Source organism: Fukomys damarensis, unplaced genomic scaffold (genome assembly GCF_012274545.1).
Source record: "Fukomys damarensis isolate Sample0158 unplaced genomic scaffold, DMR_v1.0_HiC HiC_scaffold_15, whole genome shotgun sequence".
Lineage (NCBI taxonomy): Eukaryota > Metazoa > Chordata > Mammalia > Rodentia > Bathyergidae > Fukomys > Fukomys damarensis.
The window spans coordinates 4,704,016-4,725,076 of NW_022900927.1; the positions used below are offsets into that span (position 1 = coordinate 4,704,016).

The 21,061-nt window shown below is 52.4% G+C and overlaps 2 protein-coding genes across 10 annotated transcripts in view; one reads left to right on the plus strand and one right to left on the minus strand.

Moving 5' to 3' along the window:
* Positions 1–14,286, plus strand: part of Fmnl3 (formin like 3) — a 56,364-nt gene extending 42,078 nt beyond the window's left edge. Inside the window, exons 6-27 of one of the 2 annotated variants that reach the window (XM_010623627.2) lie at positions 1,580–1,732; positions 2,885–2,993; positions 3,162–3,238; positions 3,651–3,744; positions 5,064–5,138; positions 5,242–5,352; positions 5,784–5,930; positions 6,352–6,453; positions 7,561–7,840; positions 8,219–8,287; positions 8,377–8,501; positions 8,699–8,901; positions 9,540–9,774; positions 9,918–9,986; positions 10,084–10,164; positions 10,262–10,391; positions 10,991–11,151; positions 11,436–11,537; positions 11,985–12,077; positions 12,281–12,404; positions 12,523–12,639; positions 13,204–14,286. In XM_010623627.2, coding sequence (XP_010621929.1) covers positions 1,580–1,732; positions 2,885–2,993; positions 3,162–3,238; positions 3,651–3,744; positions 5,064–5,138; positions 5,242–5,352; positions 5,784–5,930; positions 6,352–6,453; positions 7,561–7,840; positions 8,219–8,287; positions 8,377–8,501; positions 8,699–8,901; positions 9,540–9,774; positions 9,918–9,986; positions 10,084–10,164; positions 10,262–10,391; positions 10,991–11,151; positions 11,436–11,537; positions 11,985–12,077; positions 12,281–12,404; positions 12,523–12,614 — 2,632 coding nt within the window. In that variant the 3' untranslated portion in view covers positions 12,615–12,639; positions 13,204–14,286. Of the gene's footprint in view, positions 1–1,579; positions 1,733–2,884; positions 2,994–3,161; positions 3,239–3,650; positions 3,745–5,063; positions 5,139–5,241; positions 5,353–5,780; positions 5,931–6,351; positions 6,454–7,560; positions 7,841–8,218; positions 8,288–8,376; positions 8,502–8,698; positions 8,902–9,539; positions 9,775–9,917; positions 9,987–10,083; positions 10,165–10,261; positions 10,392–10,990; positions 11,152–11,435; positions 11,538–11,984; positions 12,078–12,280; positions 12,405–12,522; positions 12,640–13,203 lie in introns of both variants that reach the window. The other variant, XM_019207430.2, reaches the window with a different exon arrangement.
* Positions 14,287–14,302: 16 nt separating this feature from the next.
* Prpf40b (pre-mRNA processing factor 40 homolog B) overlaps positions 14,303–21,061 on the minus strand; it is a 19,963-nt gene continuing 13,204 nt past the window's right edge. For 5 of the 8 annotated variants that reach the window (XM_033763550.1, XM_033763551.1, XM_033763547.1 and 2 more), the window contains 9 exons: positions 20,948–21,039; positions 16,741–16,857; positions 16,430–16,567; positions 16,129–16,224; positions 15,842–15,931; positions 15,448–15,622; positions 15,140–15,201; positions 14,897–15,034; positions 14,304–14,818 (listed from right to left, as the gene is read on the minus strand). In XM_033763550.1, the coding sequence (XP_033619441.1) occupies positions 14,726–14,818; positions 14,897–15,034; positions 15,140–15,201; positions 15,448–15,622; positions 15,842–15,931; positions 16,129–16,224; positions 16,430–16,567; positions 16,741–16,857; positions 20,948–21,039 (1,001 nt within the window). In that variant the 3' untranslated portion in view covers positions 14,304–14,725. Of the gene's footprint in view, positions 14,819–14,896; positions 15,035–15,139; positions 15,202–15,447; positions 15,623–15,841; positions 15,932–16,128; positions 16,225–16,429; positions 16,568–16,740; positions 16,858–20,947; positions 21,040–21,061 lie in introns of all 8 variants that reach the window. The other 3 variants (XM_033763549.1, XM_033763545.1, XM_033763546.1) reach the window with 2 other exon arrangements.

Genomic DNA, 21,061 nt, shown 5'->3' on the forward strand with positions numbered 1-21,061 from the left:
AAAAAAAAAAAAAAAAAAAAAAAGAAAAACTCAGGGGAGAGGAGAGTGTGTGTGTATTCTAGGAAGAGTTGGGAAGAAAGGGGTTGGGCCAGTAGTTTGAGTGAAGGCATTTATTTGAAAGCTGCGTATGCCAGTGCTTAGGAGTACTGTTACTGATGTGGGAAGCTACCAGCAAGCTGCCTCCCTGAGAGACAGAGCTTCCTCTGATGTCTATTGGAGAGTCCCATTTACCACCTTCTGATTGTTGGGACTTTGATGCCTCTTCCACTTCCTGTGAAATGTCCAGGCATTGCAGATACTGCTTCCTGTTCCAGAAAGCCCAGTCTCCTTGCCTTTGACCCAGGGCCATGAACAGGGAGCAAGATGCTCTGCGGGGAGAGGAACTTATGGGAGTTGCTCCCTAGTCTTCAGTGGCCCACAGGGGCAGAGAACAGTGAGTGAGATTGCTTCTCAGCTTCCGAAGGGGTGCCCCCAGTGGGGATGTGTGAGAAAAGGCCCTGTGAGTGTGTGGTCTTGGTTATGATCTGCCCTGGCCACACTCACAAATTGCTAATGGTGGGAGAGATGTGATTCCAGAAGCAGGAACTGAGAAACTATCCTCACTACTAGCGGGTCCCCAGTCTTCAACCTGTGAATTCTTCCCTCAGGGAAGTGGAAGTCCAAGGAGCCTCTATACCAAGAAAACCTAGATGCTCCTCAAGTAGCTAATCATAGAAAACCTTTTCTTAGCTGGGAGTGGTGGTGCACGCCTCTAATCGCAGCACTCGGGAAGCAGAGGCAGGAGGATTGCCATGAGTTCGAGGCCAGCATGAGTTACATAATGAGTTCAGAGTCAGTTTGAACTACAAAGTGAGACCCTGTTTCAAAAAAAAAAAAAATCAAACAAAAAAAAAACAGTGCTGGGGCTGGGGTATCTCAGTGGTAGAGTGCCTGTCCAACATGCTTGAGGTCCTGGGTTCCATCCCCAGAACCAAAAAAATTCGGTGTTAGCATAGAGTAGTAGTTAGTGCCCCCGCTCCTAAACATAAAAGAGCATATGCTATTCTGGGCTTGCTGGAATCCCAGTTCCTGTCTATGCAGCCTACCCAATCCAGATCAAATGGGGCTCTATCAGGACACCAAGAGGCCCTTTGGCAACTGCTGTTGGCCAACTAGCAAGACCCTTAGTTGGTGTGTTGCCTACCACTTCCTCCTTAGGGCAGATTCTCCTGTGGAGCCACAGCTTGAGATGTCCCCCGCCAAGGCTAGGTGTGCAGGAAAATGGCCTCTACTGCCCTTGGGCCATAGGGAGGCCACTTCTGGAGTTGCCTGGCCATTAGGGAACAGAGAGCTAGCATCCCATCTCCTCAGACTCCCCCTCTTCTTAGAGCTTCCTGAGCCTCCTCCGCATTGTCCTCTGTTGGTGCTATCCTGACCAGGATTGGGTATCTGCCACCCAATTTTGTGCTCTCTTCTTGCTGCCCTTGCTTTTTGTTACCCTGGAGGCCTGAAGGGTGGGAGGTGGGCTCCCCAGGGGTCTTGGCACCGAACTACCGTGTATGTGCTTTTGTGTGCGCATATGTGTCCTTTCATGCTCCAGGTTTGACTTTGAGGGTCTGGAGAGTGGTGATGATGGTGCATTTGACAAGCTCCGGTCCTGGAGCAGGTCAATCGAGGACCTGCAGCCACCCAGCGCCCTTTCGGCCCCCTTCACCAACAGCCTCGCTCGCTCTGCGCGCCAGTCTGTGCTCCGGTATGTGCGCGCTCGCTCTGCCCTCCTGCCTCCCACCCCAGCCCCAGCCCCAGCCCAGGTCTCAGTAACCTCGGTGAGTGCTCATGCTCCTCCCTCCACTCTTGCTTCCAGGCTCAGCTCTCTTGCCTTCTGCCTGCCAGTCTGTCTCTGGTCTGTCCTCTCTCTCCTTGACTCTGCCCAGCGGTCTGTCCTGGGTAAGTATGTGGTCCTTAGCTGTGCCACCCCATCTGGGGTTCCAGCTCTCCCCCTCCTCCATTCCTCACTGTCTTGGCCATTCTTCCCCAGCTACTCATGCGGGAATTGGGCTTCACTGGCTGAACCAGCTCTTGCCTTCATGTCTGTTTCCCTCAAGCACTGGACCTTCTCGTCAGCTGCTCAGAGACCAGCTCCCATCCACCCGCCTGCCTCTTCCCTTTCCTTCTTCCTTCAGGCCTTTTCTCTCCAAGGCTGCTGCATTCGTCTGTGGTGTCTCAAGAGGCAGACAGATGGATAGGATGATTCACAGAGCTCCTGCTGCCTCCGGAGGCTGTCCTTTGGGCCATGTAGCCCTTTCCTTGGCCTCTCTCTTGTGGCTGTGCTTTTCTCCTACTTCTTTGGGTTTTGTTCTTCAGACATTGCTCATCATTCTAGTCATGAGAAGCATATGTGCTTCCCTTTTTTTTTTTGTCTCCGTGAAACATCATGAAGGTGTTGGAGTGGTGATACAAAGTCAGGAGTAGCTGCCTGGCCTTCCTAAGCTTTGGGGATCTGTTCTGCTTCTACCCCGTGAAATATGTAGAAGATGCAGCCACTAGAAGGGAGGAGAGGGAAGGCTCAGATGAGTGTCTCTCTCGGTATATTTCAAAGACTCAAAAGGCCTTGAATACTGCCATGTGTACTTTGAAGACTCTGGGTTTAGAGTGGTTTGGGCGCTGGTTATGAAGCTGAGATCCTGGGCAGTTGGTGAGAAGGGTCTGTCCCAGGGAGGTGAACACAGGCTGACTGCCCTGCCTCCTGCACCCTGTCTCTTGGCTGTAAGTACGAGATTCTCCTCCCCCTATTTCTGCCACTGCTCAGGGGCCGCCTGCTGTCTGGTTGATGGTGAGCACTCCAAGACCATTCAGCAGTGACCTCAGTCCCCACCTGACTGCCTGGCCTGGCCCTCTCCCCCAGGTATAGCACTCTCCCTGGACGCAGGGCCCTGAAGAACTCCCGCCTGGTGAGCCAGAAGGATGATGTCCACGTTTGCATCCTTTGTCTCCGAGCCATCATGAACTACCAGGTAAGGGTTTGCACCGTCCGCCTCTTCTGCCTCATCTGCTGAAGCAGTAGAGCTAGCACGCACCAGCTGGTGAGAGAGAGGTTTGCTCGACGGCCTGCAGCCATGGAAATCTGCTGGGCTCTCCCTTCCCCACCATCAGGGTTCCCTCCTTTTGTCCTTTTTCTGCAGTATGGCTTCAATCTGGTCATGTCCCACCCCCATGCTGTCAATGAGATTGCACTTAGCCTCAACAACAAGAATCCAAGGTGAGTCCTCCACCCTGCTCCAGGGCTTTGGAGATCTGGGCTCCATTTGTTCCTGACAAGTCCATTCTGGCCTTGGGGTCCTCTAGCCAGGGTCAGAACCTTCATTTGTCTCCCTCCCCTCTGCCGGGAAAATGTCTCTGGCTTCCCTCTGGTCTTCATAGCAATGAGGGAGCAAGCCTTCCTCCCTGCCCTTTTTTTTTTTGGTACCTGGGATCGAACTTGGGACCTTGCACTTGTGAGGCAGGTGCAGTGCCACTGAGCTAAGTCCCTGGCTCTCCCTGCCTTCTTTCTAAAACCCATCCCCACCCTTTGTCCCAAGGCATTCTCCAAAGGACTCTGCCAGCCATGAACATGAGCTGTGTGGTAGCCGGGATGGGAAGCTGGGTGCTAATCTTCCTTCTTTACCCCTTAGGACCAAAGCCCTGGTCTTGGAGCTCCTGGCAGCTGTGTGTTTGGTGCGGGGAGGTCATGAAATCATCCTTGCTGCCTTTGATAATTTCAAAGAGGTCAGTCTTCTGCCTGCATGTGTATTTTTTTATCAGGGGAGAAGACAGGGAACCAGTAGGTAAGCACCATCACCTGTAATCTCCATGATTTTACCATCTTACTGCTTGGCTGAGCAGGCTGCTCTCCAGAGCAGTATTAACACTAAAGTAAAACTGGAGGGGCAGGGGTTTAGCCTGCCTCGTAAGCACAAGGTTCTGAGTTCAATCCCTAGTACCAGAAAAAAGAAAAACTGGAACTTCAGTATTGCTAGATCTCATGCCAGGAAACCTCTTGATTAGCTAAGAATGCTGTAGGCTGTGATGAGTGGTCCTAACCTGGCCATCAGAGTTGTCTGAGCAGCTTGCTGTGCCGCCACTGCACACTCACTCAAGCCTGGCCATCTGTCTACACTGAGACTCCGAAAGTAGTTCTCCTTCAGTGAACACATGGGCGGAACCCAGAGCAGAAAGATGTTTCTCTCCTCCATTGGTGAGGAGAAAAGGAGCTCCTTTGTGGAATTTCCCAAGCTCCTGGGCCTGGCCTCATAACCCTAGTCGCTTGAACATGGGATTCCTCGACATCCAGCCACAGCTGTGGTTCCACCCCTTCCTTCTCTCCACACCTCTTCCCTGACATCCATTGTTCAAGCCAGGAAATGGCTCTTCCTCCGTGAAGCCCAGGACTCACAGGAGCCTCTGGACCCCTCAACAGAGGGCTTTCCTGCACACTGGCCCCTCCTCTGTGTCCCCTAGGACCTCAGCCTTCTGCCTCAGCCCTGGCCTGACTCCCTTTTCTCCTTCCTTCTGTAACTTGGCAGCATCAGACCCCTGTGTTTCTAATTGACCTGACCTCAGAGACACCTAAAACCTAGCTTGAGGGCACAACAGAGTTGGTACCAGATACCCATGGTCAGGTTCTGGGTCCCAGGTTTTCTGTCCAGAATAGGGAGGTGAAAGGGACATAAGAGGATTAAGATGTGTTGCCAAGCGTGGTGGTACACGCCTGTAATCCCAGCACTTGAGAGTCTGAGGCAGGAGGAGCGCCACAAGTTCGAGGCCAGCCTGAATTACAGAGTGAGACCCTGTCACACACACACAAAAAGATGTGTTATGTGTATGTACCAACTTCCCATGAAGAATGTAATTATGTATTGCAAACATGTACTAATAAAATTTTTTTAAAAATATAGTGTCCAGAGCGGCCCATTCCCTACATAGAATTATGGTTAAACTTGGTCTGAACAAGTGCTTTTGACATGGTGTTCCTGGGAGCCAGTCCTCGGGAACTTGGACTCTGTGAGAAGTATACATCCTTTCCCTGAGAAAGTTTGCTCATTCAGGTGTGCAAGGAGCTGCACCGCTTTGAGAAGCTGATGGAGTATTTCCGGAATGAGGATAGCAACATTGACTTCATGGTGAGGAGGTGGGCTGGGGGCTGGTGCATACCCAGGCAGGCTGTGAGCTCCCTAAGGATGGGGCCATGCTGATGTGTGTTGCCATGCCCTGCTACTTCCTCAGGTGGCCTGCATGCAGTTCATCAACATTGTGGTGCACTCTGTGGAGGACATGAACTTCCGGGTCCACCTGCAGTATGAGTTCACCAAGCTGGGGCTGGAGGAGTTCCTGCAGGTAAGCTGGCCAGTGGCTGTGAGGTGAGCCATGTGGGGAGCCAACTTAGACACATCACAGAGTTGCTTTTACAACAGCCTAGTCCTGGGTGCTTCTGGAACGTGCCTATCTTCTGTGGCTTAGGACTCCGGTCCATCAATAGAGGTCTTGGGCTGGGCATTTAGCTTGGTGGCGCTGTGCCTGCCTTGCAAGTGCAAGGTCCTGTGTTCAATCCCTGGTATCACACACACACGCACACACACACAGAGGTCTCCCCCTCTAAGATGGCTGATGGCTCCTTGCACATTGATGCTGATGAGGCCAACAGCAAGAAGTCCCTGGCTTGTGCTCTAGAAAGTGGTAGTGAAGGGTAATCATAACTAAGATTCCCAGGACACTGCCCTGATCCTTCTGGCTCCCCCAATTACTACTCTCTGCTTTTCTCCCAGAAGTCAAGGCACACAGAGAGCGAGAAGCTGCAGGTGCAGATCCAGGCATATCTGGACAACGTGTTTGATGTGGGGGGTTTGTTGGAGGATGCTGAGACCAAGAATGTAGCCTTGGAAAAGGTGGAGGAGCTGGAGGAGCATGTATCTCACGTAGGTGGCCTCTGCTTGCTGGAGCCGCGTGGAGGGTGGGGACAACTGAGTTCCAGAATCTTGAGCTGACACACTTGGCTCCAGATTGAACCCCGGGAAGGCTTTAGAGCCCACTGGGGCTCTTTAGGGTCTGCTCTGGCTTGAGCCACTTGACTACTCACCATTGGAACACAGACTGACCTCCAGGGCTGGGCTTGAGGTGACCCTAGGCTTAGCGCAGAAAGCTGTCATTTGCCCTGTATTTGTTGCTTTTCACATGGTGTCAGACCCTGGGCCCACAGCCATGATTTAGGGAAGCTACCTGACCAAGGTGCCTTTGAGGCCTTGTTGGGGGTTTGGGCCCAGGTCTCACCAGGCTTCTGGCTATGCTGAGTGCCCAGGTTTTAGGGATGGTACTGAATCTGCCCTGCCCTTCCTGCAGCTCACAGAGAAGCTTCTAGACATGGAGAATGAGAACATGATGAGGGTAGCAGAGCTAGAAAAGCAACTGCTCCAGCGGGAGAAGGAACTGGAGAACATCAAGGTACAAAGTAATCATGGGAGAGGCCCTGACTTCCCAGGTGCTCCAGTGCCTCAGGATCGTGCTTCTCCCTCTTGAGTCATGTCAAGGAAAGAGAGAGAGAGAGAGAGAGAGAGAGAGTGTGTGTGTGCGTGTATGCGTGCGTGCACGCATGTGAATACATCTGTGGTACAAGGCCTTCTGAGCTAAATCCTTCTCTGAGATACATCCCCAGCAATTTTTTTTTTTTTTAATTTTGAGACAAACTTGCAGTTCTTCTGCATCAGCCCCTCAAAGTTTTAGGATTACAGGTATATGTCACCACCCCCAACTTCAAGGAAAGATCTTGGTTTATTCTTGAGGTACTCGGATAAGGGTGGACTGGTGATTTCACCATGTTTTAGTTGGGGAATGAAGCTGAAGCCATAGTGGGCCGGATATACACGGAAGAGAGTGGGAATGGATGAGGCATGCAGTCTAGGCCTCTACCTCCCTCTCATGCTGCTGTTTTTCCCTCCATGTGGTCCCCCATGTTTACCGAGCAGGGGCAGGATAGCCTATGTGCTCTGCCTGTTTATTAGGTTGCCTACCAGGAATCTTAAATCAGGAGCACAGGCATTCCTCCTATTTCAGTCTCTGTCCCCACACCTACCTTTTCTTTCAGAGGAACACAGGCTGCCTCCACTAGGCCCAGACTGATTCTGCCCAGCCCCCGCTTAATATAGTATCGGGAGTGGTGGAGAACACAGAGATGACTAAGGCAGGGCCTGTCTGAGGGTCTTACAAGTGAGTGACAATACAAGACCAAAAGAAATAGGACCAGTGAGGACTTGTGGTGAGAGCAGCTGTGTCAGACTGGAAATGGCCAAAGAGTCTCACTGTCATCCTTTTGGACCTTGAGAACTGGTGTAGAGGGAAGCACTCCTCAGGGTGCCAGGGAAGGCAGTCTAGCTCTTCTGCTCACTGTTTCTGTTCTGCTGCACCAGCTCCCCTGCTCCCCACCTGTAATTCTGCTCCCAGTACCCTCACAATGACCTGCACTGTGTGTCCCTTGGGTAGGAATTCTCCTAGGAGTAAGGATTACTATGCTGTTAGGTCACTCTTCCCTCACTGGCACTGTCCGCTTGATAGGAGACGTATGAGAACACAAGCCACCAGGTGCACACCCTGAGGAGGCTCATTAAGGAGAAGGAAGAGGCCTACCAGCGCCGATGCCACCTGGAGCCAAGTGTCCGAGGCCTGGAGTCCATGGCAGGAGAGGCCCTGGCCAGGGTAGGCCTTGCAGAACCGAGTGAGGGTGGACCAGCCTCTGACCTGGACCTTCTGGCTCCGGGCCCACCTGCCGGGGAGCCTCTTCCTCAGCCTCCACCCCCAGCTCCTCCCTTGCCGCCACCCCCTCCCCCATTACCAGGTAATCAGGATTCCTGGCTTTTAGGGGCAGTCTCAGTGTGGGGGCAAAACCCTAGTAAGGGGTCAGCAGGGAAATGGCATCATTTGAGGTCTGGAAGAGTATCAAGTTAGGGTTAGAGGGCTGAGGAAGGGACCAGATCCAAGGAGCTCAGGTTGCTAGCACAGGGTGCACGGTCAGCTGTTTCTTGCTCCTGATTACTCTCAAGACTGCAGAGGAGAGGTGAGAGGTATAGCCCTTGATCAGTTAGGACTCCTGGGGAACCCTTGAGCAGAGCTCACAAAACCTGAGGGTCTTGAAAAATGAGGTAACAGGCAGAGGGGTGGGTGGCCTGGAAAGAGTCCTGTGATTGGGTTACTGTGCTGTTTCTTCTCCCCCTAGACAAGTGTCCCCCAGCTCCACCTCTCCCTGGCGCTGCTCCTTCTGTGGTCTTGACAGTGGGCCTGTCGGGTGAGTGTCTCCTGGGCTCTGGGGAGGGGTAGTGGGACCAGGGGAATGTGTCCTTAGTCCCTGCCTCACTGATCTTCTTTCCAAATCAGCCATTCGCATTAAGAAACCTATCAAGACCAAGTTCCGGCTACCAGTCTTCAACTGGACAGCCCTGAAACCCAATCAGATCAGTGGCACTGTCTTTAGCGAACTCGATGATGAGAAGATCTTGGAGGTGACAGGGTCTGGGGCCCAGAAAGGTGGGCTTGGGGGCTGGGAACCAAGTTGTCCTTTTAGCCAGATTCTGTGGACTGGGAAGAGCCCAATGTCAGCTCCATGAGTCAGAGCTGGCACCATACCGGGCCCTAACACCAGTGAGTACTCTCATAGTAAAAAGCCGTAGCATTTTGCCTTCTTGTCTGTGCCTGGTAGGACTTGGATCTAGACAAGTTTGAGGAATTATTTAAGACGAAAGCACAGGGGCCTGCCCTTGACCTCATCTGCTCCAAGAACAAGACCGCGCAGAAGGCTGCCAGCAAGGTGACACTGTTGGAAGCCAACCGTGCAAAGAACCTGGCCATCACTCTGCGCAAGGCTGGCCGCTCAGCTGAAGAGATATGCAGAGCCATCCACATGTGAGCCTCTCACTGACCTAGCCTTGGTCCCCAGCCAGTTGGCAACACAGTTCTCCACCCAGAAGTCTAGCATTCCCTAAATGCTAGTGCTCTGACAGAATTCCCTCACACCCCTGAGCCATCCACTGGCATGACCAGAAATGTACGCCAAGCGGGCATTGCGTGAGGTGCTAGAGATTCACTCCAGACCTTACCCAAGGAGCCCCTAGACCAGTGAGGATGGTGCAGCAATATTGAGCGATACGACCAAGATGGCAGAGGGCAGGAAGTGGGAGCCACAACTGAGGTCGGTGATCAGGTACATCACCTATCCCAGTTACGTCTCAACTAGGCCTGAAGGAAGTGCACATCAGCCCAGTTCAGGGCCTGGAAGGAGGAGTGTGGTGCTTTGGATACTGAAAATGGAATCTGGCTTTAGGGAGAGGAGTAGGAGAGACAGGGTGGAGAGGTGGGCAGAACTCTTACGGGTCGTGCTTAGGTACTTGGTCTTCACCATAGCTGAAGAGGAAAGACATCACAGGGTAGCATGGAGAGTTTCCCTGGACCATGGCTGGCCCTGGCAGATGAGGCAGTGGTACTGCAGAGCTCTGGCTGTGTCCTTCAGTCCCCCAACTCCAGATGTCCTTTCTCCTACACAGGTTTGATCTCCAGACACTGCCCGTGGACTTCGTGGAGTGCCTGATGCGATTTCTGCCCACGGAGGCTGAGGTGAAGCTGCTGCGGCAGTATGAGCGTGAGCGGCAGCCCCTGGAAGAACTGGCGGCTGAGGACCGCTTCATGCTGCTGTTCAGCAAGGTGGAGCGGCTGACCCAACGAATGGCTGGCATGGCCTTCCTGGGCAACTTTCAGGACAACCTGCAGATGCTCACACCGGTACAGCCCTTGCCTGAACTGTGGTTCTGAAGCTGCCCCTCTACCCTCCCTTTCCTGACCACCTCACCTTCCTTGCCGCCCTCTTCTCCCCGACTTCACCCCATTTGCCAGCCTGGGCTGACTGGGGTGTTCATCTCTTCTAGCAACTCAATGCCATCATTGCAGCCTCTGCCTCTGTCAAGTCCTCGCAGAAGCTGAAGCAGATGCTGGAGGTGGGGAGAGGAGCGAATGGGGTGCTAGTGGTTCCCAGGTCCTGGGTGGGAGCCTTGGGGCGTGGCCTGACCTCCCTCCCATGTATCTCTGGGACAGATCATACTTGCTCTGGGGAACTATATGAACAGCAGCAAGCGAGGCGCTGTGTATGGCTTCAAGCTGCAGAGCTTGGATTTGGTAAGGTGGTGGTGGGGACAGCATGGGCAGGAAGCCCGAGGGCGGTAGTGGTGAAGCCAGCGTGTTTAGCTCTGTGGCACTGCCCCTCCCTCCCCAGCTTCTGGATACGAAGTCCACTGACCGGAAGATGACACTACTGCATTTCATTGCCTTGACGGTGAAGGAAAAATACCCAGATCTGGCCAACTTCTGGCATGAGCTGCACTTTGTAGAGAAAGCTGCAGCAGGTGAGGAGACCTCGGCTGTCCTCCGGTCCATCCCAGGACTATCCCAAGAAAGGAGAGGGAACACTTGGGTCCATTTGTTTCTTTCATCTTCTGACTACTTCAGAGCTTTCTGCTAGAGCCATGAGCAGGGGGTACCCTGGAGGGAGTAGGTCCAGCCCAGCCCTTCTCAGCTCTTCCCAGATAGGTGCCATGAGAGCAGGAAGGAGGGCAATAGCTCTTTACTCTCAATTCCTTCACTTAAAGACTGCATTTCCTATGTGTGTGCAAAGTAATTGGAAGAACCATAAAGCCCTTTATAGACATGAGGTAGCTGTTATTTCTGTCCTAGCCATGAAAACTGGGTCAGGCCTGAGGCAGCTCCACTTAGGACACCAGCAGCCTCTGTGACTTCTCTTCTTTTGCTACCTTGTTCTTTTGGGACCAAGGGCTCACAGCCTCCACTCCTTTCCCTTGCCGCTGTGGAGCCTCAGCTGGCCTGTTGCACACTTCACTTCCGTGTCGTGTGACAATTTGTCGAGGGGGAGGGCATGTTTGCTGTAGCCCTGGGCTGGGAAGTGGGCATGTCGGACAGGCCTCAGCCAGGCCTCTGGTGACCACAGTGTCCCTGGAGAACGTGCTGCTAGACGTGAAGGAGCTGGGCCGGGGCATGGAGCTGATTCGGCGGGAATGCAGCATTCATGACAACAGTGTCCTTCGGAGCTTCCTCAGCACCAACGAAGGCAAACTGGACAAGCTCCAGCGTGATGCCAAGACAGCTGAGGCAAGCAAGGGATGCGGGGAGGACCTGGCCCAAGCACCACACCTCTCAGGTTGGGCCTGCCTCGGGTTATTAGGCAGCAGACCAGCTATCTGGGGGGGTAAGGATTTTGGGGGTGTGGCAGTAGCCACCTCTGGAGAAATATACTCTAGAGATTTGGGGACCTCACATTCTCTCCAGCTCCCAGGGCCTGGATGGTTGGTTTCTTTTCAACCTTGGGCTCTGATTTCCATGGGCCTTCTGTCTCCTGGTGTGGGAGCTGACCCCATCTCCCCCACTTTTCCCAGGAAGCCTACAATGCAGTTGTGTGCTACTTTGGCGAGAGTCCCAAGACCACACCTCCTTCTGTATTCTTTCCAGTATTTGTCCGATTCATTCGTTCCTACAAGGTAAGCTGGAGATGCTGGGGATTTAGCTCAGTGGTGCTGCCGCCTGCCTCACAAGCACAAGGTCCTGAGTTCGGTCCCAGGCATTAAAAAAAAAAAAAGAAAAAGGAGTTTCCTTCCAAGGTAAGGTGGAGAGAGTTAAAGAGGAGTTTGTCTGACAGAAAACTGGTTAGGGGAGAGAGGTCTTGGGGCTTCCAAGTCTGGGCCTCTTCCAACTCCTTTGCGTCCTGGGGAAGAGAGCAATGGATGCTGGCGACAGGCCTCTTAGCTGTGAACTGGTGGGCAGGGTGGGGGCCCAGGCCCTTCCTGTAATTGTTAGGGGCAGGAAGTGCCCCTCCAGAGGGTAGCCACCTGGGGTTAGCTGCTCCCATTGCCACCCACTGTCTGTCCTCAGTGTCAGCCCCTCCCCTCCCAGCCTGTGTGAGCCTCACCCCCACCTACGGTCCTTAGGAAGCAGAACAAGAAAATGAAGCCCGTAAGAAGCAGGAGGAGGTAATGCGGGAGAAGCAGCTGGCTCAGGAAGCCAAGAAGCTGGATGCCAAGGTGGGTGGACCTTTAGCTAGCCTAGGGGCAGCAGAGAGCTAGAGAGGAAGTGGAAAACTGGAACAGAGAGATCCCCAGAGGGCCTAAGGGCCTGAATTCAGAGGGACAGGGAATAGGGCTCTGGGAGGGGGATTCCTAGCAGTGTGCAAGTGCATGTCCACATTGAGGCCTCAGGTTAGTGATGATTCCTTCCTGCTTCAAAGACCCCATCCCAGCGGAACAAGTGGCAACAGCAGGAGCTAATTGCAGAGTTGAGGCGGCGCCAGGCTAAGGAGCACCGGCCTGTTTATGAGGGGAAGGATGGAACCATTGAGGACATCATCACAGGTACAGATGGCCCTTTACCCTCCCTGGAACCTGGCCATTGGGCCCAGCCTAATCCCCTTGGCCCTATTCTGCCTTATACCGCATGAGGCCTGACCCCTGTCTCTCTCCTGGGCCACAGTGCTGAAGAGTGTCCCTTTCACGGCCCGTACTGCCAAGCGGGGCTCACACTTCTTCTGCGATGCAGCCCACCATGATGAATCAAACTGTTAACCCCCAAGGCTGGGACCCCTGACAGGTACCGGGCACCACAGCTGCCCCTCTGCATGCCCACTCCCCCAGAGTCCTGCTGGAACTCACAGGCACATCCCCTGCATGACTTGGAACCATCCCCTGGCAGCCTTCCAGTGATGGGGACACATACTTCTGCATGCTCCATGCTCTGAGAAGCATGGCTTATCCCCTGCATGTGCCCTCGGGAAGCGGTATCTCTCCCAGTAACGCTTTCATGGCTTCTGCTAAGACGGGCTAGGGAGTTGCCAGGCTAGGGTTGGGGGCTCTTTCAGCACAGCCAGGACCAAGCCTATGGTTTTCATCACCTAAGGATCCTGAGTCTTTGCCTTCCTCAAGAGTTCCCTCTAAAAGCTCTGGCAACAGCTGATGCTCACAAATAGCCAGATGGTCCTTATCTCTGCCTCCTGACATCCAGGGTCTCTCCTCAGCTTTGAATCTTCCCATGTCAACCCTGTCTCCTTAGCCTCTAGTTCCCCGTCACCACCACCACCACCACACTTCATGGCTGGCTCCGCTCTGCCCTGCCGTGGGGCCACAGTCATGCTCAGCTGCCCTGTCTTCCCCACAGGCCTCCAGTACCAGCCCATTGTTCACCAAGCCGGGAGTGCTGCACTACCCAGTGGCCCCCCTCGGGCTCCAGGCCCCCACTGAGACTCTTGGAGGCAGAAGCGCTTCAACCCTCAGTCCTGCAAGTCTGGCCAGTGGACCTGAAGCCAGGGGCCCAGCAAAAGGCTGTGCTGTGTGCTCAGCTGTGCTACCCTCACTCTCGGGCTGGGTCTTAACCTGTACGGCAGTGAGTTCTGTAGGGGCTGGGCACTTCCCTTGTGACTCCAGTACTGCACTTTGTCCCCGTACTCAGCAGCATTTCCTGAAGGGTCACCAAGGATCAGCTGAGGGCTTGGGAAAATACTTCCAGCTTTAACCTACACAGGGGCACCTAGGCCTCTCTCCTAGAGCCCCGGGGGATAAAAGGAGAAAGCCCTCTTCCCTGTTTCTCCTTTCCTTGTTGCATGCGCAACTCTAGAGTGTTCAGGCTTCAGGGGCCCTGGACCCCCGCCCACCTGGGATCACCTGCACCCTGGTGATAAGGGTAGGAATGGTGCCCCGCTGCTGTCCTTCCCTTGGCTCCTTCCAGTCTAGGATGCTGTGGTGGGCGGAAGAGCAGACTGTCTCTGCACTGGCCCCGTGACCCCTAGAGAAGAGTGTGCCAACCACCTCTGCTGGGCTTTTTTGGCAGAGGGCAGGAAGTATGATCCTCACAGACCATTTGTCCAGTTCACTGCAGTTTCTTCTCAGTCCCTGGGAAGGGAATGCTGGGGCCTCCTCTTTGTACATGTACTGCTTCCCTTTCTCTTGTATATAAACCCCAGACCTTCCCTCTCTCAACAAAAGCTTGAAGCACCAGGCTGTCTCCTCTTTCTGGACTTGGTTGTGGGGGGGATATGGGGGATGTGGGGGTTGGTTGGTCACATCCCCTTGGGGTAAAAGCAGCTCAGAAGCCTGGGGAAAGGAAGAGCTGGATGGGTGGTCTCTGACGACACAAAGGGAGGCAGGCCTACGTGAGACACTAGCGCCCTCTCCTGGACATCTGCCTGTTCAGGCCCCAGCCTGCCCCAGTAAGTAGCAAATGAAAACAAAAATCACTGACCGTGTTATAAATATTATTTATAAAACAAAGAACACATACATCGGGTCCCAGGGCTGGAGGAAGCAGTGGTGGAGCCCTGGGGCAGGCAGGAGCAGGCACTGACGCTAGAGGAAGAGGACCCTGCCCTCTACCACCTAGCCCGTCTCTTCCCTGGAGACCCCTGCACTCACACTGTACCTACTGGCATCGCGTCACCCCACATGACACAGACCCCCGTCTGTGGTCTGGGGCTGAGGGAAGGACTGTACTAGTCCAGGAAGTGAGGGACCCTTGAACACCAAAGCAAACCTTGAGAGGTGCCACAGTGGTGTGTGGGGGTGAAGTTACTTTAGGAAAAGTGGACACAGACCAGATGAAGAAAGGAGTCTGAGGCACAGTGAGGGTGGCCCAGGAGCCGCTGCCTTACACAGGCCGGGTCCAAGGCAGAGAACAGCTTGTTGGGTCACTGGTGGTCATCCAGCTGCTGTAGAAGCGTCCGCCGCCGCCTCTCCAGCTCTCCCTCACTCAGCTCGCTTTCTGATGTGTCCCAGCCTGTCTGTTGAACAAAGGCACAGCTCACCCCAAGTTCCCAGGTCAGAGCGCTGCCTGGCCACCACTGGGCCCCATCTCGCACCTTCTCCTTCTTGCCTCCAAAGCCTGGGGAGCGGTTAGGAAGCTCCACCTGCCGATGTTCCTTGTCCTGTTCTTGTTCTTTCTCTTCACTCTCCTTGGCAGCTCTCTCCTCAGGGTCAGTTTCACTCTCAGGACTGTTCTGTAAGAGTCCAAAGCCCACCTTAGCTCCTTTACAGGACAACTGGGAGGTGCAACAGAGCCCACAAAATAGCATGACCTTGGGCAGAGTTTGTTTTCTACTCACCGACTTGTGTCTTCTTTTCTTAGTTTTCTTTTTTGGTTTCTTGGCTTTCCGAAGGCCATGATCTGGAGATAGAAAAATCCCTACTAACTCTCACAGGGAAAAAGGAGGACTCATCCTTTTCCCTACCACAGCCCTCCGTGCATTCTCTGCAGATAAGAGCTCATGGTCTGAAAAAGGCTCAGTCATTTCCCTTCTGCCCAGTTTTTTGTCTGGGCAATGAAAGGAAGTTCCAGCTCTCCCAGGTCAGCCTTCCCCATCCAGTCCTCCCTGAGCGGCAGCTCCTAGACTCCCAGCAAGTAACTGCTCACCTGATGCAAGAAGGTGGGAGGGTGGAGAGCCCCGTCCGCCAAGGGCAGCACCCCCACTTTCAACTGAATCAAGTGAAGATGAGGGCTCAGAGCCAGACTCTGAGGGGTTCCGCCTCTTTCGCTTAGGGGGCCGCAGGGATGGTCGGGGCAGCTCCTCCTCTTCTGACTCGGAGCCCTGGGTAGGTCAGCACGTACCAGTCAGAATAGAAGTTCTCTGACCTTCAGACCCCTTGTCTGGCAAGTGGGGACACAACAGAGGGGATAGAGAGGAAGACCCACGGCAAAAGAAATCCTCAAATCTCCCTCCAAGGGGAATAATAGAAGGGGGAAATAAAGTGCTTATTTCCCCAGAACAGTATAGCTTCCCCCATAGTTCTTCTACCCGCCAACTCACTGAAGGTGAGTGGGAACGCTTGTGATGGTGCTTCTTGCCCTTCCTGCCATGCCTTCGGCCTTTGGTGTGGAGGTGCTGGCATTCGGTCTGCTAGAGACAAGGATGAGGTGAGGGCAGTCAGCTTTAGCCTCAGGCAGTCCCATCTCCCTCCCTCAAGCTGGAGCCCCATGCGTATCCTCCCTAGATAAAGGAGGGCCGTGGGGTGAGAAGCCTTTAAGCACTGTGTTAAGCTAGTCTAGAAGTTTTAAGTGCCTGGAATGGATCTTGAGGGCAGGAAGCTTGCTCACCTCCAACACCTGCAGGAACTCCCGGAAGAGCCGGATCCGCTCCGACTCCAAGGTGATCTGCTCAAAGGCTGAGTCACACACAAAGCGCTCACGGACCTTGAACGGGGAGAGCACTGCTGATGAGACCAGGTTCCACCTGGCCTAGGTTGGACACCGCCACGAGCACAGGGCAGGGCTGGGGCAGTGGAAGGAAGGGAGCCGGAGCTGGGCCAGGGCAGTCTGTGACTGGGGTGGGCCCGCAGTGGTGAAGCTCCGCTGCCCTCAGTCTTGAGGGTGACGGGCGCCAGGCTGCACTCCTGACCTCTTCCCACGCAGTGCCCAGCTCCAGAGCAGGCACGGCCTGCCGCAGCATGCTTCGAAAGGCAGCTTCTCTGCGACGCATCCTTCGTGCCTCCTCCTTTTCTCGCTCCCTCTCCCGTGCCTCTGCTTTCTCCAGCAGCTAAGGGCAGAAGGGACACAGGACAGGATCACCCAAGAGGGTGGGTGCCTAGGACCCGTGCCCACACAGCCATTATCTCCCAAGCCCGTCAGTCGATGGGGCAGTGTAAACAGAAAAGGAATATGGCGCTGGGGTAAGTTAGAGAATCGGCCCCACCCTACCCAGCCCCTCACACTATTGAAGGTCAGCTTGATGTTGCCTGCGTCCAGCGCAGCAGCCCTCTTGTCAAAGCTTATAACGTGGGCGAAGTCCTCAAAGGCTGTGTTCACCTCCACACAGAAACCCCGGTCCTGTAGGTACAGTGGCGCATGAAGCAGGGAGCAGTGTGGCCTGAAGCAAGCCCACGGCTGACAGGCAGAGGAGTGACACGGGACTGACACCTCAGAAACCACGCTGTCCAAGTTCTCCTCTGACAAGCCCCATGCCTGCCCCTGGTCTGGATGTCACAGCTGAAGGGTTGAGAGGTGTCCCCACATCTGCTGACTGACGTCTGAGTTTCTCACAGTTAGCTCTTTGTTCCTTTGGCTTAAAGCTCTGGACCCAGCTGGGCTTTCCTGTCGCATTCTGTATCAACATCTGGTCCCTACCCTCTCGCTCTACTGAGTGCTTACTAGGTACCAGATAACCTGCTGAATGCTCCACACACGCTTAACCCTCCTGGTTCTCATAAGAGCAGGCTGACCAGGCAAGGAGACACACGCTTATAATCCCAGCATTGGGAGACTGAAGGAGGATTGCTGCAAGTTTGAGACCATTCTGGGTTACACAATGAGACCCTGTCTCAAACAGGAAAACGACAGGTCCTAGCCTTCTAGTTTTATACCTGCCCAAAATCGCAGCTAGACCTATGCCTGGGGAAAAATTCTACCCCAGGTCTAACTCCAAAGCCTGTACTTTCAAGCCTTGTGCTATCGCAAATACCCCTTGCACCCTGCTCTCACCTTCTCAAGCTAACTACCTCTGCTGCTGCTGCTTTTAAAATTTCTTGAAGTATAAAGAAAAATAAAAATATGTGTTGAGAGGCAATTTAAGCATGACACTTACCAAAGGTAACACTTTCCAAAGCCAACAACCTTGCAAATGGACTGTTCCCAATTTGCAGAAGAGAAAACAGGCTCAGAAATACAATACTTTGAAGAAGTCTCAGAGCCAATAAACAGCCAGGAGTCACTTGATTCTAAGATGTATGCTGATGCTGCCCCAAAGCCACTCCCTTTGTGGTGGTCCTTTCCCCAAATTTGCTCATGTTCTAACAGCCAAATCCAAGGGCTCCTGCTCGGTCCTCACCCTGGTCTTAGTGCTTTTGCTGTTTAATTCTTCCACACAGCCCTCTCTGGGTCCTCTTCTGTCACTTTTCATGTATGTACGTGTTCCTGAGAACAGTAATTTTCCCCTACTGATCCCTACTCTCCCCAGTAATCTAATCATTCCCCTCTGCTGGTTTCCAGATCTGCACTAGACTGGCTATCTCCCACATACTCCAACAGACCACAAGAGGATACATTTCTCACAAGCCCCACACACAGGGCCCTGTATTACCCTATAGATGAGGCACCACCAAGTCTACCTGGCTGTGGACAGCCATAGACTTACAGGCTCGTCTGTCCTGCTAAGGCAGAAGCCCAGATGGAGGAACAGGAAGCAACTCCCACAGAGATACTTTCTCAGGTGGTGCCAGGGGGATAGAATTCTGCAGGCAAAGTGGTGGTATAGCCCACTTTGTGACTAAAAGTTAACCATCCAATAAAATTTAGCTATCTTAGGGTTAGGTATTTCTAGTTCATAGTTACCCTATTTAAAGGGTATTTGCTTTACTCCTCCCTGCCCTAGGAGGGTTGCTTTTGAGAATAACTGTGCAAGTGGAATTAGTATCTCCTATTTAGTGCTGACCAGTGGTACCCATCATCCACTGCCCTGCCCCCTGCACATCACTCCTTTTTCCCTCAACTTCACAAAACAATCTGTCAACTACTTAGTAACCATCCCATTGGTTTTAAAGTTTTGGGTTTTGTTTTTTTTTTTTAACAAAAATTTTCAGTAAAAATCTTAGCATGTCAGTGCACAAGAGATGCAGGCCCCTCCACCTGAAAATAGGAATCAAAAAATTTCTCAATCTGAACCCCTACCCTGTGCTTATCTCTAGGCACCTGTGACTTCTCAAGCATAGCTCACCCTCTTGCCTGCCATTCCTACTGCCCCTGTCGCCTCGACTGCAGCAGCCACCTGACTGGTCTCCTTGTTTAGCCTCTTCCAGCCCTCTAGATCTCTGCTGCTCTCATTTTTGTACCAAACAGCCCTGGTAATGGGAGAGGTCCAGGGATGAGTCAGAAGATGACTTAAAGCTCAAAGCTTATTTCAATTACCTGTCACTGTCACTTTATTTTGAGGTTTCAAGAACTGTCTACCTACAACCTCCTCAAAAGACATAAATACTGCCAACTGGAAGGTGCTACCACGCTATGACCAGTTTTTTTTCTTTTTAGTAGTAGCTTTTCTAAAGAGACGCCATCTGATCTTATCATTATAAAATCCAAATTTCTTGGGCCAGGGATTTAGCTCAGTGGTTCTACCACCTACCTCATAAGCGCAAGGTCTCAAGTTCATTCCCCAGTACCAAAAAAAAAAAATCCAAATTTCTCTTTGTGACAGGGTCTCAATATGTGTCCAGGCTGGCCTCAAACTCATGGCAGTCTTCCTACTCAGCCTCTCTAGTGCTGGGCCTGTAGGCACATGCCACCATGCTTGGCCTAAGTTTCTTATTTAGCACTCAAAGGCACTACTTCACCGAGTATAATACGGCTCCAGAGAAACAGAAAACATCTTTCCTAATTTGTTAAAAGTTAAATGCATGTTATACAGGTGATATGGCATTACAATCCAACTTCAGGGCTGGAGATATAGGTCAGTGGCACCTCGCCTATCTCGCAAGTGCAAGGTCCCCGATTCAATCCCTTATACCAGAAGAAAAAAAAAAACACACTAAAAAACAACAACAAAATACAATTCACCCTCCAAGAAACACTGTATGTGGGACTTTTCTAACTTTATTCCCAGGTCCCTCTCCATTCAGGCAGCAAGTTCTGTTCCTCTGTAAGCGTCCTTTGGTGGAATACATTTTTTGGATGAGGAAACAGGCTCAAAAAAGGTTCAAAAAAGGTTAAGTGGCCTGTGTGAGGTCATACAATTAGTAAGATAGGCAGCAAGTTCTGTTCCTCTGTAAGCGTCCTTTGGTGGAATACATTTTTTGGATGAGGAAACTGAGGCTCAAAAAAGGTTCAAAAAAGGTTAAGTGGCCTGTGTGAGGTCATACAATTAGTAAGGGGTTAATCTGCAAGTTTACTCTATGCATTCTGCAAGTCCTGCTCCTAACCACTTTACTAGACTAATTACTCAAATACATTAGAATGTTCTTCACTTCCATAAGGAAATGCACTTTCTCACTCTTTTTTTTTTTTTTTCCCCCTTTTGGAACACGAGGCTCCCTTTACTTGCTTACTAATCTTTTCTAACTCTTAGTTTTCTGAGACAGGGTCTCTCTGTGTTGTTCAGGCTGGCCTTGAACTTACTCTGCAGCCCAGGCCGGCCTCAAACTCACTGAGGTCCTCCTGCCTTGGCCTCCCAAGCACTGGGATTACAGGTGTGCGCCACTACACCCAGCTTATCTTTTCTACTTTGATAGACAGGAACACTGACAACTATTTCTCCTGTGCAAAAATGTGACAGCGCATATGGGATAGTAAATGGCAGCTGACACTAATACTAAAAAAGCAGTAAGTATTGAGGAAAAAATGACATCCTTTCAGAGGGCAGTGGCATCTCAGGCTGAGTTCAGGGAATGACTTCAAAACCAGCCCAAAGCTGCCAGGTAATCTAAATTGACGGGAGAAGCTGAAACACCAGATTTTTATATGAAAACTCCTGATTTTAAAACATTAGCAATGAATTCCAAATTTTTCTAGAACTCTACAGGCTACAAAGAACATCTCTGGGCTATCCGCTTACACGAATCACTGTATTTCTTGCTCCTCAAACTTGCCCTGACCTTTGTATCTTGCAACTTCTGTTTGCTTCTGTGGCACCCTTATGCCTAAAACATTTCATCCCCTCCCCACCTACCCTACTCCTAAACAGGTAGTTCAAATATGTTAATCCTTCAGATTCCTCCCTGTAATAACACTTGGCCCTTTTAATCCTACAGGGCCGTGCACTCCTACGAGCAGAAATTGTGCCTTATTACTGAGTCCCTGGAGTGCAGGGCAAAAGTACAATTGGTATCTGCTGAGCAAGCTGCCAGATCCTGCAAAATGGGAACAGGACTTCTTAGGGAGTCTTGTCCAGGAAGCATGGCTCCCACCCAACCCTAACCCTGGTCGTCCTCACCTTTAGAATGTCCTTTATGATCTTCTTTTCATCATGGAATCGAGCCTTCAACTCCTCCACATAGAACTTGAACAAGTCCAGAGGGGTGGAGCCTGCAGGGAGGGAGGGAGGGGG